At 35.0% G+C, this 16,870-nt stretch overlaps 2 protein-coding genes across 5 annotated transcripts in view; both read left to right on the forward strand.

The window, feature by feature from the left end:
• sosie (oogenesis-related protein sosie) overlaps positions 1–11,605 on the forward strand; it is a 31,042-nt gene extending 19,437 nt beyond the window's left edge. For all 4 annotated transcript variants that reach the window (XM_073090907.1, XM_073090909.1, XM_073090910.1 and 1 more), the window contains 2 exons: positions 6,243–6,413; positions 9,845–11,605. In XM_073090907.1, the coding sequence (XP_072947008.1) occupies positions 6,243–6,413; positions 9,845–9,918 (245 nt within the window). In that variant the 3' untranslated portion in view covers positions 9,919–11,605. The remainder of the gene's footprint in view (positions 1–6,242; positions 6,414–9,844) is intronic.
• Positions 11,606–12,156: 551 nt separating this feature from the next.
• LOC140755603 (protein HGH1 homolog) lies at positions 12,157–13,332 on the forward strand. The gene has a single exon (XM_073090892.1). The coding sequence runs from the start codon at positions 12,235–12,237 to the stop codon at positions 13,312–13,314; it is 1,080 nt and encodes a 359-aa protein (XP_072946993.1). The 5' UTR covers positions 12,157–12,234; the 3' UTR covers positions 13,315–13,332.
• The last annotated feature ends 3,538 nt before the right edge of the window (positions 13,333–16,870 follow it).

Consider the following 16,870-nt stretch of genomic DNA (forward strand, 5'->3'; position numbering starts at 1 on the left):
AAGGGTGTGGTCAACCACCTTTCAATTTCTGTATGTACGCATTTTATGTGCGCCATCTAGTGTCGAGTAGCAAGTACTTTCACATACAAAATCTATATATACTCTGATTCATAATTGGGTGTCCAAAATGTAAACAAAGGTATCAAGAAAATACGTTAGAAATGGTAGTTTTTATTTTTGTCGATATTAAAGTAATACATCAATAATAAAATAATCATCTAAATAAATTAAGATTAATTCACATTTTCTAATATTTATATCACCTCAATTTCGTTCCATACAGTAATAATAATAAAAAACAAAGTTTATGGTAGAAAATTAAAATGTGATAATGGTAACACAATCGGAATCCAAGACATTTCTTGTGCTGTCATTTTTAAGTTTCGTAACTGATATTATTAATTTTCGTGATTGTGATCGAACTGTAATGTTTTCTCGTTTACATAACGCGTTTGTTAAATTGTGTATATTTGTTAAATTTTAGTTTTTTGTTGAGTTTGATAAAGTTTTTGTTTCTTGTTAATTTTGACAGTGACATTTCTTTGTTTACATTTTGGACACCTAATTATGAATCAGACTATAGTTTATATACACGTAAAGGTCAGAACTCTAAAATAAATGAACAGTGACAGTTTAAGAATAATATATTAAGACTATTTGTCATTGCTTTAGTGGCGTGTATATAAATATTTCGTAGAATAATAGAGTTTTACTATTCATTAATCTTTCCCGACGGATTCTTGATAGGTTTTGTAGTAATGCCTATAATTTATTAGTCGCATATTAAATACAATTATATTATGAAATGAAATGAAATATATTTATTTGTATAGGCCAACGACTTACAAATTGTCCACGAATACCACTAGGCTATCACGGCAAAGCAGTAATAGCCTAGTGGTTAAGAAACGCGGCCTCTCGATCGAGGGGTCCGAGGTTCAAATCCCAGGCACGCACCTCTGATTATCGAATTTATGTGCGTATCAGAAATTAATTATCACTTGCTTAAACGGTGAAAGAAAACATCTTGAGGAAACCTGCATACCTGAGAGATTTATAAAAAAATATCTTAAAGGTATGTCAAGTCTACCAATACGCACTTGTCCAGCGCGGTGGACTATGGCCTAATCCTTCTCATTCTGAGAGGAGACCTGTGCCCAGCAGTGGGGCAATAATGGGTTGATGATGGCCAAGTATTGGTAGACTTTATATACCTACCTTTGAAAACTTTTTTTTAAGATGACTCAAGTATGCAATTTTCCTTACGATGTTTTCCTTCACCATTTAAGCAAGTGATAATTATTTTTTAATAGTACCTAATGAAAAATCAGAGGTTTAGGATTTGAACCTCGGACCCCTCGATCAAGCGCCCGTTTCTTACCACTAGGCTATCACTGTGATACGATACACTTTAAATAATGCCCTTTATAATTTAATAATTAAATAAATAAAGTGACGTGACATACCGCCATTTTGACCTCGCGAAGTAGTACTGCGACCTTTCTTCAAGTTTATCGTTCATTACCGTTATTAATATTACTAAACACGGTTTTTCATTTGTAATATACCTTAAAAGGTCTTTACAGCAATAATGTTCTATATTTTTAACTAGCTTTCACCCGTAGCTTCGTTCGCGGTCAAAGGTTTCTATCGATCTCTGTAGAACACATTTTTTTTTTTCAGGATAATCTACGTTTTTTTTTACCACGCTTTTATTAGTTTGACCTGTATGTATGTATGTATGTAACGGAATATTTAAATTCAATAATTATTAAAAATAAAAGTTATAGTCCGCGTCAAACTGCTAGCCCGCTCTGAAGTTGCGAGCAGGTGAGTTGTTGCGAGGAAATTTGCTATGGCGACGCGATTCATTTCTATATTCAGAGCGGACTAGCGGTTTAACGCGGACTATACCTTGAAGTGAACATACGCGAATGGTACTCCTTAATATTATTTTATAACATTGAAGACCTTAAGGTTTGACCCTTGAGAACTAAGTTGGAACAACTCGGATTAGTATATCTCCCTTCACACCGGAACACAGCAGCGCTTAACATTATTGCTACTAGGCGGAGTAATAACTTCAATAAATCTAAAAAAGTTTTTTTAAATCAAGCTTTAAGTAACTTAATTGTAGCACCATTTTGTTTTTTTGAGTTTTCAGAAACCCTTTCATTTGATACCCATATCATGGGGATGCATAAAATATAATTGGTCGCCATTTTACGGACTCCGCCATATTAGATTGACAATGACGTCACTAAGCCCATACATTGTCATCCAAACCAAACGTGTATGGAAAATTCCATCTCAATCAGTTGTCGTTCATCATCAACCCATTACTGTCCCACTGCTGGGCACGGGTCTCCTCTCATAATGAGAAGGATTAGGCCATAGTCCACCGCGCTGGCCAAGTGCGTATTGGCAGACTTCACGTACCTTTGAGATCTTTTTTATATAAATCTCTCAGGTATGCAGGTTTCCTCAACATGTTTTCCTTCACCGTTTAAGCAAGTGATAATTAATTTGTAATACGCACTTAAGTTTAAAATCAGAGGTGCCTGGGATTTGAACCTCGGACCCCTCGATCGAGAGGCCAAGTTTCTTAACCACTAGGCTATTACTGCGGTTGTTAACTGTACCCTTACCATGAGTTTTTACGTTTTGACAAATATGACTGTTTTGGTATTTGTTTACGTATTTTCCCATACAATTTCCAATCAGCGCCCCTAGCGGATTGTATCAGACCTATAGTGTTAGTAACGTAACATTAAATGTCTAAATTGACAAATGGCGCTTTATGTTTTGTCTCTCTTTTTTGCGAAGTGCGGTAAACAGACAGACTTGAACACTTACTTATTGTTACGTTTACTCAGTCTACTGAAGCAAACGGAACAGAATAATGGATTGAGTAAACGTAACGTAAAATTGTGGGATGTTTTGAAAACTCATGGTAAGGGTACTGGTTTAAAATTCAGTTGTAAGACCCTCACATACATACGAACTAACCATGTTTAATAAATTGTAAAAATGTTTTCAGAACGTAGAAACTTACTTCAATAAAATGTTATTGCTTAAATTTAAGTACTACTTATGAATTCTTACGTCATTCGTAATGTGACCATACGTCTCTTTGGGTAGGACTGTCCTATTTTCCTTTCCTGTCCCTAGGGAGAGAAAATGTTGTCCCTGTAGTCCCGGGACCAGAATAAGGCTACGGTATCCTCTGCCTGTCGTAAGAGGCGACTAAAAGGGGCTTCCGGGGTTGCGGGCGGCAAGAGTGGGAGCTCGAACCGTCCAGTAACCCCGGGAAGGACAGCGGTTTGTGTGGTCGCATATCGCTGTAATCACCAGGGGATGTGAGAGCGTAAATTACTTTGCTCCCCCAGGGCAGAGCCGGGGGTATCGCGTTAGGAGGACTCCGATTGTGTTCCATTGGAGATCTCGGAGTTCTCCACCAAACGCCGAGGACGGCCACGAACGGACGGGGGGGTTTTAGTGCGGTAAAAGTCCCACATAACCTGACGTCGCTCTCACGGCTTCGGGTACCTTTTGAAGGTTTCCACCTCTCTGAATTTTTGAGTAGCATAGGAGCATGCAGTCCACCTGGTGGTAAGGGGCTACTGCCACCCATGGACATCTGTAATCAACCCCAGATAATACTAGAATCCTACAAATGAGTTGTTATTCTTGAAGACTAAGTTGAAACGGATCCAAAAAGTATGTGTCCCTTACCACACCCTTCAAACCAGAACACAGAGCTTAATACTATTATTAGTCAGAAACATAGATTAGTAAAGATACTTCGCCGCCTTGAAATTGAATGAAGCCACAAACGGCTTATTAGTAAGTTATTTTTTTGAATTCTTGACAAATAAAAACATTTTTAGAGAAAATTTACGAATAAATAACTAATACTGCGTAATTTACATAATAAATAAATAAGTATTTCAAATATTTTAGAGACATTTTAGCACGGAGACGTGGCAAAACTTTTTTACGCAACTATTTCAATTCTCAAAACTGGGTACATTTTCTTGTTAGGAGTGAATAATCTTTACTAATCTATGGTCAGAAATAGCTGTAGCAGTGTCGCCGGAGTCGAACCAGAGTTCTACAAATAAAATGCCTTAAGCGTCCGCTAAGAAAGATGGTCGCATTACACATACAGTATTTGAAACATGAAACCATATTATTTGCTTAACTTAACATGCAAAGATGGCGAAACATGCTAGCAACATGCATGCGAATTAGTTACATGATACGAGTATGTGGGATTCAAGGTTCTTAGTTTATTTAAATGTGTTAGTAAAATAACTTGTATTTTTACGCGACTGGGTTGTTTGTCGAGCGTATGTATGTATGCTATTCTTGTACGCTTTGTGGCCTAAATGGTTTTATGGATTAACTTAAGGTGTCGTTGGATTCGTCTAAATTGTGGGAGTAACACATAGATAAGTAAAGATACTTCGCCGTCTTGAAATTGAATGAAACCACAAACGACTTATTAGTAAGTTTTTTTTTTAATTCTTGACAAATAAAAACATTTTTAGAGAAAATTTCCGAATAAATAACTAATACTGCGTAATTTACATAATAAATAAATAATTATTACAAATATTTTAGGGACATTTTAGCATGGAGACGTGGCAAAACTTTTTTACGCAAGTATTTCAATTCTCAAAACTGGGTACATTTTCTTGTAAGGAGTGAGTCGTCTTTACTAATCTATGGAGTAACATAGATATTTTAATTAGGTATAGAAGCGTAAAACTGCTAGTCCGCTCTGAATATAGAAATGAATCGCGTCGCCACAACTTTAGAGCGGACTAGCATTTTGGCGCGGACTCTACATGAATGACAGTCTTCATATCCTTAGAGCTGTTTCAGACATTTTCGATAATATGAAATAAATTTTCGAATAAATTTTCGACTTCAAGGGATCCGAAAAGTCCCGAAAATATTTTAAGTGTCTGGTGAAACCCCGCGTAAAAAAAACATAAACATTCAAGTCAAATAAGAACTAGAAAAAGTAGCTTTTATTGAATTGCCTGATCACATATAATTAAGATACCAAATAAAGAAAATAAATACATCGATATAAATGAACAATGGCGGCGACATTCCCGCGCGAATTATTTCTAATAATTTTTTAATCTGTGCTCTAACAAGCTAAAGGTTATCGCACATACGATCAGTACGAAACACGAAACCTCGGCCTTGTGGTTGTAATTAGTGCCTTAACTCCCGAATCTAAGTGGAAATCACAGCACGAATGTGCCTTAACGTGATCGTGAACCATTTTCAAAAAGATCTATGTTTTTGATTAATATTTTCAGTATTCGTCGCATGTCGGTGCGTTCTATTTAATGGAGTTTTAAGGTTAAGAATTACTTTGTTAATACAATTTATAATGCTTTTAAGTTTTATTGTCGTGAATTATTTAGAAAGAAAGGGTCAATAAATTATTAATATATTGTATTGTTTCTTTTAGATTACCTTTAGAGTTTCATGAGCGACAGTTTGAAATGTTAAAGAGACTCTTAGGCGAAAGGAAATAAATTTAGTTGAAGGTAATAGCCTCACAAGGCAGTAGCCAGGTAGTTGTATCTCGTCCTGTCAATCGAGGGAATACGAGGTACGAGGAAAGTTATGTTTACATTACAAATTAGTTATCGCTTGCTGTAATGGTGGAAGAAATCATGGTAAGGAACCGATACGCCTGAGAGTTCTTTTAAAAACCTCTCAAAGTTGTGAAGGCTATACTTGGCCAGTACGGTGGGCTATGTCCTAAACCCTACTCATTCTGAGACGTGACCCGTGCCCAGCAGTACGACATGGGTTCATATCGGTCATGACAAAATACATATAACTTTGAAAAATTAGAGCTGTTCCTGCAGTGGCCTGCTAAGGTGGTCGACGGCCCGGAGCGGGAAGTAGTCTGGAGACCCTTACTGTAAAAAGTTCATTTGATATTACAAAATTGCTAAAATGCCATAGACTTATGCCATTTTTGCAATATTGCAATATTACTTTTGGGGACCAAGGCGGACCACCCCTTACATCCCTCCCCCAAACTTTAGTGGACTAAGGGAGGAGCCCTTAGTCCACTAAAGTCCAAAGACTTCCAAAGTCCAAAGACTCTAATTCCAAAGACTATACGAATCCGTATAAAATTTGGAAGCCTTGTGAATTAAACTTGTATTCACTGATCCAATCTAATTATTAATTCTTCATTCCAGCGCTGTACCACGTCTGCGCGAACAGCGACGAGTGCAATGACGGTCTGATCTGCCTCACTCCGAACATCACGGGATCCGCGCCTTCCCACCTGAGGGTGCACTCCCCCCAGGAGAAGATATGCCTGTGTGACACTGAGAATGGATACAGGGAGCGCGAGCACACATGTAACGGTGGGTAGCTTTGGTGGTTTTATGGTAGGTAATAAAGTAACAGGCAGTGGTTTAGAAACTCGGCCCCTTGAGCAACAGGTCCGAGGTTCAAATCCCAGGCACCTCTGATTTTTCAAAGTTATGTGCGTATTAGAAATTAATTATCACTTGTTTAACCCATCTTTACCCATCGTTGCGTAAACGCAACATTTTATGTTTGATTTTTTTCGGTATTAAAAATAGGGCAGTAAATCTCTGAGATCTTATCCAGTCTGTAAAAGAAAACCTGAAATACAGGTTATTATTATTTGGACACTTAATTTAATAAAAAATATATTTTATTTTTTATTTTGAAAAACAGCGAATTGAGTCTTCTCCAGACAGACAATTTCATTAAATCATAAAAAATATTAATTAAAATAAATTCGAACTTTTTACACTAAACAAATATTTAACAATCCTTTATTTATGAGTTTAATAATTCTGTTGAACAAGAAGACCTATATATATAGTGTAACTTAGACTTCCACAAAATGTTGCGTGTATGTAACGTTGGGAGATTTATTGAATGTTTGTTATTGTAATGCCGCGACCCATTGATGCTAGAGATTTATAGTAAACAATGATTTCTTGGAGCTCATGTGACACAAACGCTTTTGTTTCATCAGTTAGTTACTTGTTGAACTTCAAGCTCTCTGGTTTACGTAGTAACCCACACAGAAGTGAATTTGTACAATATGGCTTATAAAAAAGCATTGTCATCACAAGAAATTATGGCCGTGTTGGAAGAAGAGGAAGATTTACAAAATGCTAACCAAATTGATGCTGTATACATCCCTCCACCGGTTGACAATCTTACAGACGAAGAAGACCTAGATGATGATATGTTGGGTGGTTTCGACAGCACTCAGCCCACCGACATCGCTGGAACGTACGAAATCCATACTGACTTACCCACTGAGTCTGAAAATATGCTAGACCAGACCAGTCCTTCAACTTCAAGAAAATCGAAAAGGCCAAAGAAGTCACCAAAATGTATTCCAGACTGGAAAATGGGTCATCCGACATATATAAACTTTCCTATAAGTGATGAAACCGTTATAAAACAAAATATTGAACAACGTGTAGGCGGCAAAACACCTTTTGAAGTATTTTCCTTATTTTTCAGTGATGAAGTTTGGGAACAGATTGTAAACTTCTCAAAAAAATATGCTTGTGACCATAATCGACATTTATTCACACTTACGGTAGCAGAACTCAAAAGATTTTTTGGTATATTATTCCTGACCGGTTATCATTCTCTGCCTTCAACAAAACTGTACTGGTCTAAAGATGAAGACAAAAATGTACCGATTGTAAGAAAGTGTATGAGTCGAAACAAATTCGACTGTATAAAGGAAAATATTCACTTATGTGACAACGCTGACTTGGACAAAAATGATAAATTTGCCAAATTGCGTCCTATTTTCAATGTCATCAACAAAAAGAACATGCAGTTTGGGATATTTTCACATAACTTGTCAATTGACGAAGAAATGGTGCCGTATTTTGGACGTCATGGTTGCAAAATGTTCATCAAAGGAAAGCCTGTTAGATTCGGATTCAAGCTTTGGTGTTTATGCAGTGCAAGTGGCTACTTGTATCAGTTTATTCCATATGGTGGCAAAAGTAGTAATGTCACTAGAAGTGACTTGGGTTTGGGAGAAAATACTGTTTTAGATCTGTTGTCCCTAATTGAAGATCCTTGTAAACATCGCGTATTTTTTGATAATTTTTTTTCTTCATATAAACTATTTTGCAACCTAAAAGAGAAAGGTTACTTTGCTACCGGTACTATCAAAGAAAATCGTACAATGAACAAAACTTTGAAAGCTACGAAAATTCTCAGTAAAAAAGAGAGAGGGTCATTCGATTATTGTTTTGACAAACAAAATGAAGTGCTTTTGGTTCGATGGAATGACAATTCTGTGGTAACTGTAGCTACTAATAATGGCAAAGTAGAACCATTGGTTACTGCAAGACGTTACGACAGAAAAAATAAAAAGATGATGAATGTGCAACAGCCTCAAGTAATAGCAGATTATAATAAAAATATGGGAGGAGTTGATCTTCATGATAATGGAATAGCCAACTACAGAATTCGAGTAAGAGGGAAGAAGTGGTGGTGGCCACTTTTCATCAATTTGATTGACAGCGTTTTGGTGAATTCGTGGAAAATTTACAATATGGTAAATGAACAGACCTTGAGTCAATTAGATTTCAAATCTTACGTTGCTGTAACTTTGATGAAAAGTGAAGAAGCACAGTTAGCCACACATTCTAATTCTTTGAATGTTTCAAATACAAATATGGGAAGACCATCCAAGAACGCATTGCCTACTAATATTCGCTATGATAATGTTGGTCATGTCATAGAAGAACATGAAAATAAGCGTCGAAGAAGATGCCGACAATGTAAAAGTACAACAATTTACATGTGTAAAAAATGTCAGGTGCATCTCCATGCTGATTGTTTTAAAATGTTCCACTCCCGTTAGTAATTGAGTGTCCATCCGTATAAGTAAGTTGCGAGTTGAGAGTAAGTTTTAAAGTTCACTAATCCCAACGTTGCATAAACGCAACATTTTGTGGAATTTAAACGGAGGTATCAATATTTTTTCTGACTATGATTTTCTTCTTTTGAATGTATACGTAACTAATATAAATAATAAAATTTAAAAAAATCCTTTTATTTCAACCCTTGGGAATTAATGGGTTAAACGGTGAAAAAAAACATAGTGAGAAATCTGCATACCTGAGAAATCTTAAAAAAAGTTTTCAAAGGTATGTGAATTCTATCAATTCACCCTTGTTCAGTGCGGTGAACTATGGCCTAATCCTTCTCATTCTGAGAGGAGACCCGTGCACAGCAGTGGGACAGTGTTGATGATGAATAAAAGTTAAATTCTGCACAGTACAAGCTGTATTTAGTATGAGTTTTTACGTTTGTTCAAAAACAGTCACCGTTAACGTTTTCGCTCATACAGCGCCCCCATGGACCGTTTCGTAACTAAAAATTAATTAAAAATGTAAAAGTAAATGTATTGCATTTGTATTTATAAAAGTAAATATCATCAACTATTGACTATTCAGATTCTTAAAACTCATAATGTGATATTTATTTTAGTTCCGATATGGTCCACGAGGGCGCTGTGTGAGCGAAAACGCAAACGGTGGCTGTTTTCGAGCAAACGTAAAAACTCATACTAAGGGTACTGTAGTCGACGACCCGTAGAACTGTCGTACCAACTTAATGTGAATGGGCCTTTCGTATGTTTTTTTTCTTTTTGTCCAAATAGAACAAGATTTTATACATGTCACTGCCATTAAATTAAAATACCTTTCTCACGTTTATCAAGTTAGTTTTTTTGGAAAATTAAAATAGTTTTAAAAATAAAAATGTTAATTTTCAGATGCTGATATCCTGAAAACGTCAATGTTTGCAGTGATTATCGTGTCGATGCTGAGGAAAATAATCACCAATTAATTTGTGCAATATTCCACTGAATCACGTCATTCATTAATATATAATATCAATATTTAGCTTCAGTAAAAACATTTTGTGCAAATGGATACATAATTAATTTAAGCTTAATTTCAAAGTTACCTTTTTTCTAGTTCCTTTTACTCTAAATCTAAATATATATTATAACAATAGAAGCTATTTTGCTGTTGTTAGTGGTAATAATACAAATTAATGCGTCAATCATTTCGTTAAGTGGAGTCTAATAAATGTGTCACTACTTGATAACAGATGGCGTTACATTGATCTTAAAGCGCGCTATCAGAGTTTTATAAAAGATTGCCGAGTGACAATTTACGATTGCCTTATCTAAGTTCATACTTTTACAGAGATATGCTGAAGTGAATGCTCTTTTTCACCGATTTTCCAAAGGCAAGAAGTAATTTTTTAACAGTTATCCAGTGGAAATTATAAGTCCTTGAATTTGAAGTAGCGAAGGAATATCCTATGTATTTATTAACCAATTCCTTTATCTAAACGTCACGTAGTATCTACATTTGCACAAAATGCCCGTCAAATTCTATTTAGTAGCTTTATAAAGTTTCTAACTTCTAGAAAACCAACAGATAATTTTATTTTATTATATCCTAGGGCAATACATTTTCGGTCAATTATATAGTACCTTATCGATTCCTTCCATTTTAAAGTTGTAACTGTGTTAACTTCGTATTGGCTTATATTTTAATGAAAGAGATAGATAAAATAAATAGATAATTTTAATGACTTCACTACAAAGTTTATATTAATAACATAATTAAATTTGATCGCATTTGTAGTTTTTAGATAGAATAGGATTTGCTCTTCATAAAATACGTAAGTGTCTAGAATAGAATCATTTTAATATTATAAGTGCCTCAAAATAATTGTAATTCGTCCATATTTAAAGTGTAAATATTTTTTATCGACCTCTAAGTATTTATGTTTCCTACTCGATACTAGATGGCGTTGTGCTCTTTATTCATGCTTACATGAAATTAATTACTTTATAGATTATTATAGAAAATATTTCATTAATACCTTATAGTATATTATATTAAATTATACAGTTTACATTTCACTACATACAGCCTAAGGCCGCACATATATTAAATATTACTTATTATAATATTATTAGCTGATTTGTTTCTATAAGCACAAAATTATCTAAAAATAATTAGCTTCACTAAATAATCTTTTTAATTTGTTATAAACGGAATTAAATAATTAATAATCAATAATAATTCTACACACACATTCACAATAACATTTAAAAATTAATTGTATTTGTTATTAAAACCAATAAATGTCATAATAATATAGATGCTTTTTGACACTAGATGACGCTACATGTATTAATTTTAAAAGCTCTTTGCACGCTTTATACTTTAATTCAAAGAGTTTTACTTAAAGTTTAGCTTCCTAGCATTTGCGTGAGTTTGTAAAACATTAAGCGTAGTTCAAAGAGTACCTATTTCTTGTACATGTAATGTAGATGAATAAAAATACAAAAAAAAATATTTTCACGTAAAAATAATTTTAAGCTTATTATTACTTATTGATACTGTTTTCCATATTCAAATACAAATTATTATTATGAACTAGTTGTAGTCCGGTAAGAGTAAAATATAATTATATTACTGTTTCTTTTTAAAGTTTTAATAAATTTTATCTTAATGCACGCGTTTGATTGTTTTATTTTAACCTTATTTAATAAAGAAGCTCCTAAGTGGTATCATTATCTACATATTAGTTAGGCAACAATATTGTATGAGCGATCGTTTGGATAGTTACATTCAATTTTATTCAGTTGTTAGTCTCTCGGTGTAAAACTAAGGTACTAAAATAAGTGAATTATTAGATTGTACTTATATAAGTTATAATCTACGAGTATGTATTGACAATACAATGCCGTCTTAACTTTATTTTCCCGTCTGGTTTGTGTCTCAACACGTTATTAAGAAACTCGGCTATGAATACATCATCACATCCTTTAACTCATTATTGTGACCCAATATTTGTATTGGGTATGTTTGTATTCCATTTAACTTTCCAATATTTTATACAACATCGTCTTGACACACTAGCTTAAGCCATACACAAACTAGTGCAAAATGAAATTGATAAACCATAGATATTACCTGGTATTCTTAAACAGTCTGTAGGCAAACACGCAGTATCACATAACTTATCTGTGAAACTGGTTGACAACTTCAAATCTGACAATCGGAATCACATTGACAGTATTGACAAGACACGAACTTGTTTACGATTTTATATCAACTTTTCACGTGTTCAAAAATCATGGCAAAAGATCCACTGGACGAATTACTGGATTTTTTGAAATCCGAATCAAGGATAGACTTAAAGCACATATCCTTGGAACATTTAGTGGGCGTATCCGGCACTGAGGAGGGTATAAAAGTGTTACTAAGTAAAGAAAGTTTAATACTAAGTGTGATCTATTTAACTGACGATAAAGTTGACGAAATCGCTAAGAATGCTCTATTATTACTAGTTAATGTGTCTGCGTATCCTCAGGGTGCTGTAGAGCTGCTTAAATACCGCCCTGATACTTCTAAATCTGTTTTAGACATGTTGATAGGTTATGTCTCAAATCCGAATAAAAAACACGCAGATGCCGCTTGTATGATCCTCTCAAACATCACCAGACAGGAAGACAACGTTGAAACATGCGTAGATACCTGTTTGCCACACTTAAACAACATTTTAAACGCGTTTGTTAACACTGATTTCAACAAGCACTCAAATTTGGATTATTTAGCTCCGTTTCTTAGTAACTTAAGCTGCAGTAGCCGTGTACGGAAGTGGTTGACGGAGGAGAAGCCGTACATTCCATTATTAAAGTTACTACCGTTTTGTAACTATGAAAGATCGAATATTCGTCGCGGAGGCGCGATAGGTACTATACGAAACCTATCCTTTGACACCGATTACCATAACTTCCTACTGAACGACGATTTGGACTTACTAACATATTTATTATCACCGCTAATGGGTAATGAAGATTACTGTGACGAAGAAATGGATAAACTACCTATATCACTACAATACTTACCGAAGGAAAAATCACGAGATCCGGATATAGATATACGAAAGATGATTATTGAAACATTAAACAAATTATGCTCGAAACGTCACGGCAGAGAGATTCTACGACAAAATGGCGTCTACTACATATTAAGAGAGTATCATAAGTTTGAAAAAGATGCAGCTGTACGCTTAGCATGTGAGAATGTTGTAGATATCCTTATACAGAAGGAGGAGGAAGTTGGTGCGGAGGATCTGTCGACAGTAGAGGTTCCGGATGAAATGGTCGATAAATTTAAGGCTATGGACGAAGAGTATATAAATAATGTGTAAATAAAGTATATATGTACATGTTTTTGTCTTAATTGCTCACATATTTATAACACAGAAGTTACGAAGAATATTTTTTTTATTTTTGTTATAATATAGGTGTAGCAGACGAGCATTCAGTCCACCTGATGGTACAGCAGTGTAGCGCTGCTGTGTTCTGGTTTGAAGGGTGTGGTAAGGGAGACATACTTTTACGAGGCGTTCCAGCTTAGTTCTCAGGGGTAGCGGCGTATCTGCTACCGACATCAGGTAGGAATATCTAATCCTATCTGGGGTTGATTACACATGTCCATGAGCGGCAGTAGCCACTTACCATCAGGTGGACTCTCTGCTACTCCTATATTATAAAAAAGAAAATAATAATTTAAATTAATAGACAATTTTATTATTTTAAACTCATTTTTTACATAAAAACATGGTTTCTTATTTATAGGACATATTTGAGACTTTCCGCAAATTATCAAAAGATGGCGTTACCAGTATTCTGAATCACGCTATCGAAGTTTTTTTAACATCTCACACATATGGCAAACTCGCACAGTGGGAGATCTCTCTTTGCCGAAGTTTATTTTTGTTAAATACTTATTTTATCCTCTTACTACAAAAATAGCTATTTTCTTATATATCAAATTCTCGTGTCACAATGTTAGTTACCGTACTCCTCCGAAACGACTTTACCGATTTTCGCCTAATTTTATATGAATATTCAGTAGGTCTGAGAACGGACTACTACTTTTTTTATACCTCTAAGTGATAAGGGTCGTTCACCATTAACATTTTTTTATTTATATGGCAACACGTTTGCCGGGTCAGCTAGTAGTATACTAATTGATAGGGAAGGGAAATAAAAATACAACACTTACACATCTACACATTTAATGCAATTCGTATGTATTTTTTTCCGTATAATCTTTAGCACATCATTTACAGGAACATTTTATAAAATAGTCTATAATCTCAATGATTGTCATACAAACATGCACACACACAAGCGTACTGCCTTCGGTCGACCCCGGGCGGCAATATGTCGAGGCGGCAAAATCTTAGACATCAGATGTTATTGGAGCGGCAAAATCTCGCGTCACATTTTTTTCGTATTACACATTATTTTGTGTATTTGATAAATAGCTTTTATTTAAAACAACATGCGACACCGTTACCTTTATAGTGCGTCAAAATTACAAAAAATAACTTTTCCTTAACAGACGATTCTTCTCGCCGACTTATTTCAGAGACTTCATGTTTTATATATTTTTACCAACCTATTCTTTTAGAGCAAGGATAGTCAACTTTATTGTACCAAAAATGTATTTCCTTAGTATTTGTGTATATATCACTATGCGATCTACCAATTGCAAATTTATACCTACCCCTTAGATATTTCAATCAGCAAAATAACGAAATACGAAATAAAAACTTTCCCATTTGCAACTTTGACATTGTCCACATAAATTCGCCAACTTTTTCTTTGCCTTACTATGAATGGCGCGTCTAATCCACCCTTGCTACAGGGCGGCAATTGCCCCCCGAGGCGGCTCGAACGCACATTACAACATCACATGAATATATATTTTTTTGGTACCCAAATATAGTCCGCATAAAACTGCTAGTCCGCTCTGAACATAGAAATGAATCGCGTCGCCATAGCAAATTGTAAACTACACCCGCTCGCAACAACTTCAGAGCGGACTAACAGTTTGGCGCGACCTATACTTGGTTATTATTATACCACCGATTTACGGACACAGACTTGTAGCCCCATATCTTATTCTTATACACCAATATGTATATAGACAATGAATAAACAATACAACAATTACTATCTACACTAATATTATAAATAGGAAAACTTTGTTTGTTAGTTTGGTTGTAATGAATAGGCTCAAAAACTACTGGACCGATTTTAAACATTCTTTCACCATTCGAAAGCTACATTATCCACGAGTAACATAGGCTATATTTTATATAAAATATATTAGATAAATAGATTTTGAGGCGGCACAAAGTTTGCCCCGTCAGCTAGTTAAGATAAAACCACTGAAATTACGTCCATCCAGAGAAATGTAAACATGTCATTTTTTAAACAAATAATATATTCCAATTACTTCTATAGTCATTTTATGATCTAACTTAGACTTAAATACAAAACCCTCGACTCAAAATAGAAAAGAGCTGACCCACACACACATACAAACACGCGCGCACACACACACACACACACACAGTAGCGGACTAAGGTCGTCGGAGCCCTGGGTCGGAAGTGGAATGGAGGCCCCCAGTGTAGATTTCATTTTACAGAAGTTGATTTCATTTTACAAAATTACAAATGTCTCAATTATAACTACAGACTACAAAAAGTAATCGTAAAAAGTAGTTAAACATTTTGATTACTAACTACAAATTGTAGTTGCAATCACGATTACATGATTACATGATTACTTTTCATAACTACATATTTAAAATGATGTTGGACCTTTAAAAATCGCATACTTCGCCGATACACTACACAGATCGTTTGGTACTGATGACCTTCTTTTTTAGATAATAACAACTGTGCTTAGGGCCCCCAAGGATCGGGGGCCCTTCCACAACCCCTTAAGTCCGCTAGAGCAATGGCAGACTAAACTCGGAGGCCCGGGCCGAAATGTTGAATGAGGCCCCCAGTTTTAAGTTGATCTAATATAACAAGCTTTTACAAATGTCTATAAGAGAACTTATAGACATTTGGAGGGCTCCTGATCCTCCTCTTCCCCTAGTCAGTCTGTGGAGCTCATGACGAAGCGGTTACTATTGGTCTGACACGGAGGGCTACAGATTCGATCCCCGGTCAAATGCAAACCAAAATGATATCTGTCCTTAATCTGGGTGTTTGTGTATTTGTATGTGTGTGCATAACACCCACAACACCGGAATAGTGTGAGTCTATGAGTGTAGAGAAATTTATTAATTAAACCTTTCAACCAAGTAACCAATAAAAAAAATACATAAAAAATGGGGTTTCTATTTAAAAGACTTTTTGAGTCGAGGGTCAAAAATTATACAAATTTAAGTATTTCTTAAAATAAACTTGACTTTTGTTTTATGGTAACTAATGTTATTGTGCGCGCCAAACTGCTAGTCCGCTGTGAAGTTGTTGCGAGCAGGTGTAGTCATACAATTTGCTATGGCGACGCGATTCATTTCTATGTTCAGAGCGGACTGGCAGTTTTACGCGGACCATACTTATGTTATGAGTTATAACTCAATAACTACTTCTATATATATATATATACTATAAAAATAGTTATACCTAGTTTAAAATTCGGCATCTTAATACGGGGAGATTCAAATCCGAAGCATTTAAATCTATTTCAATGTGCGTATTAGAAATTATGACTTGTTTTAACAGAGAAGTAAGTGATCGTGAGGAATTTTGCACGACTGGGAATTCTTTTAAAACAATCCTAAAGGTATATGACGACGAAATAAAACATTCGGAATTCATAAGGAATTTTATATGCCCGGGAATTCTATAAAAATTCCCAAGTGTATGAAGTCTACTAATCTGCATTTGACTAGC

Source organism: Epargyreus clarus, unplaced genomic scaffold (assembly GCF_041222505.1).
Source record: "Epargyreus clarus isolate Ecla_fem2 unplaced genomic scaffold, WU_Ecla_fem_2.2 ptg000033l, whole genome shotgun sequence".
NCBI lineage: Eukaryota > Metazoa > Arthropoda > Insecta > Lepidoptera > Hesperiidae > Epargyreus > Epargyreus clarus.

What these genes read in the sequence shown, in the direction of transcription:
- LOC140755603 (XM_073090892.1), top strand. Translation starts at nt 12,235, where the DNA reads ATGGCAAAAGATCCACTGGACGAATTACTGGATTTTTTGAAATCCGAA.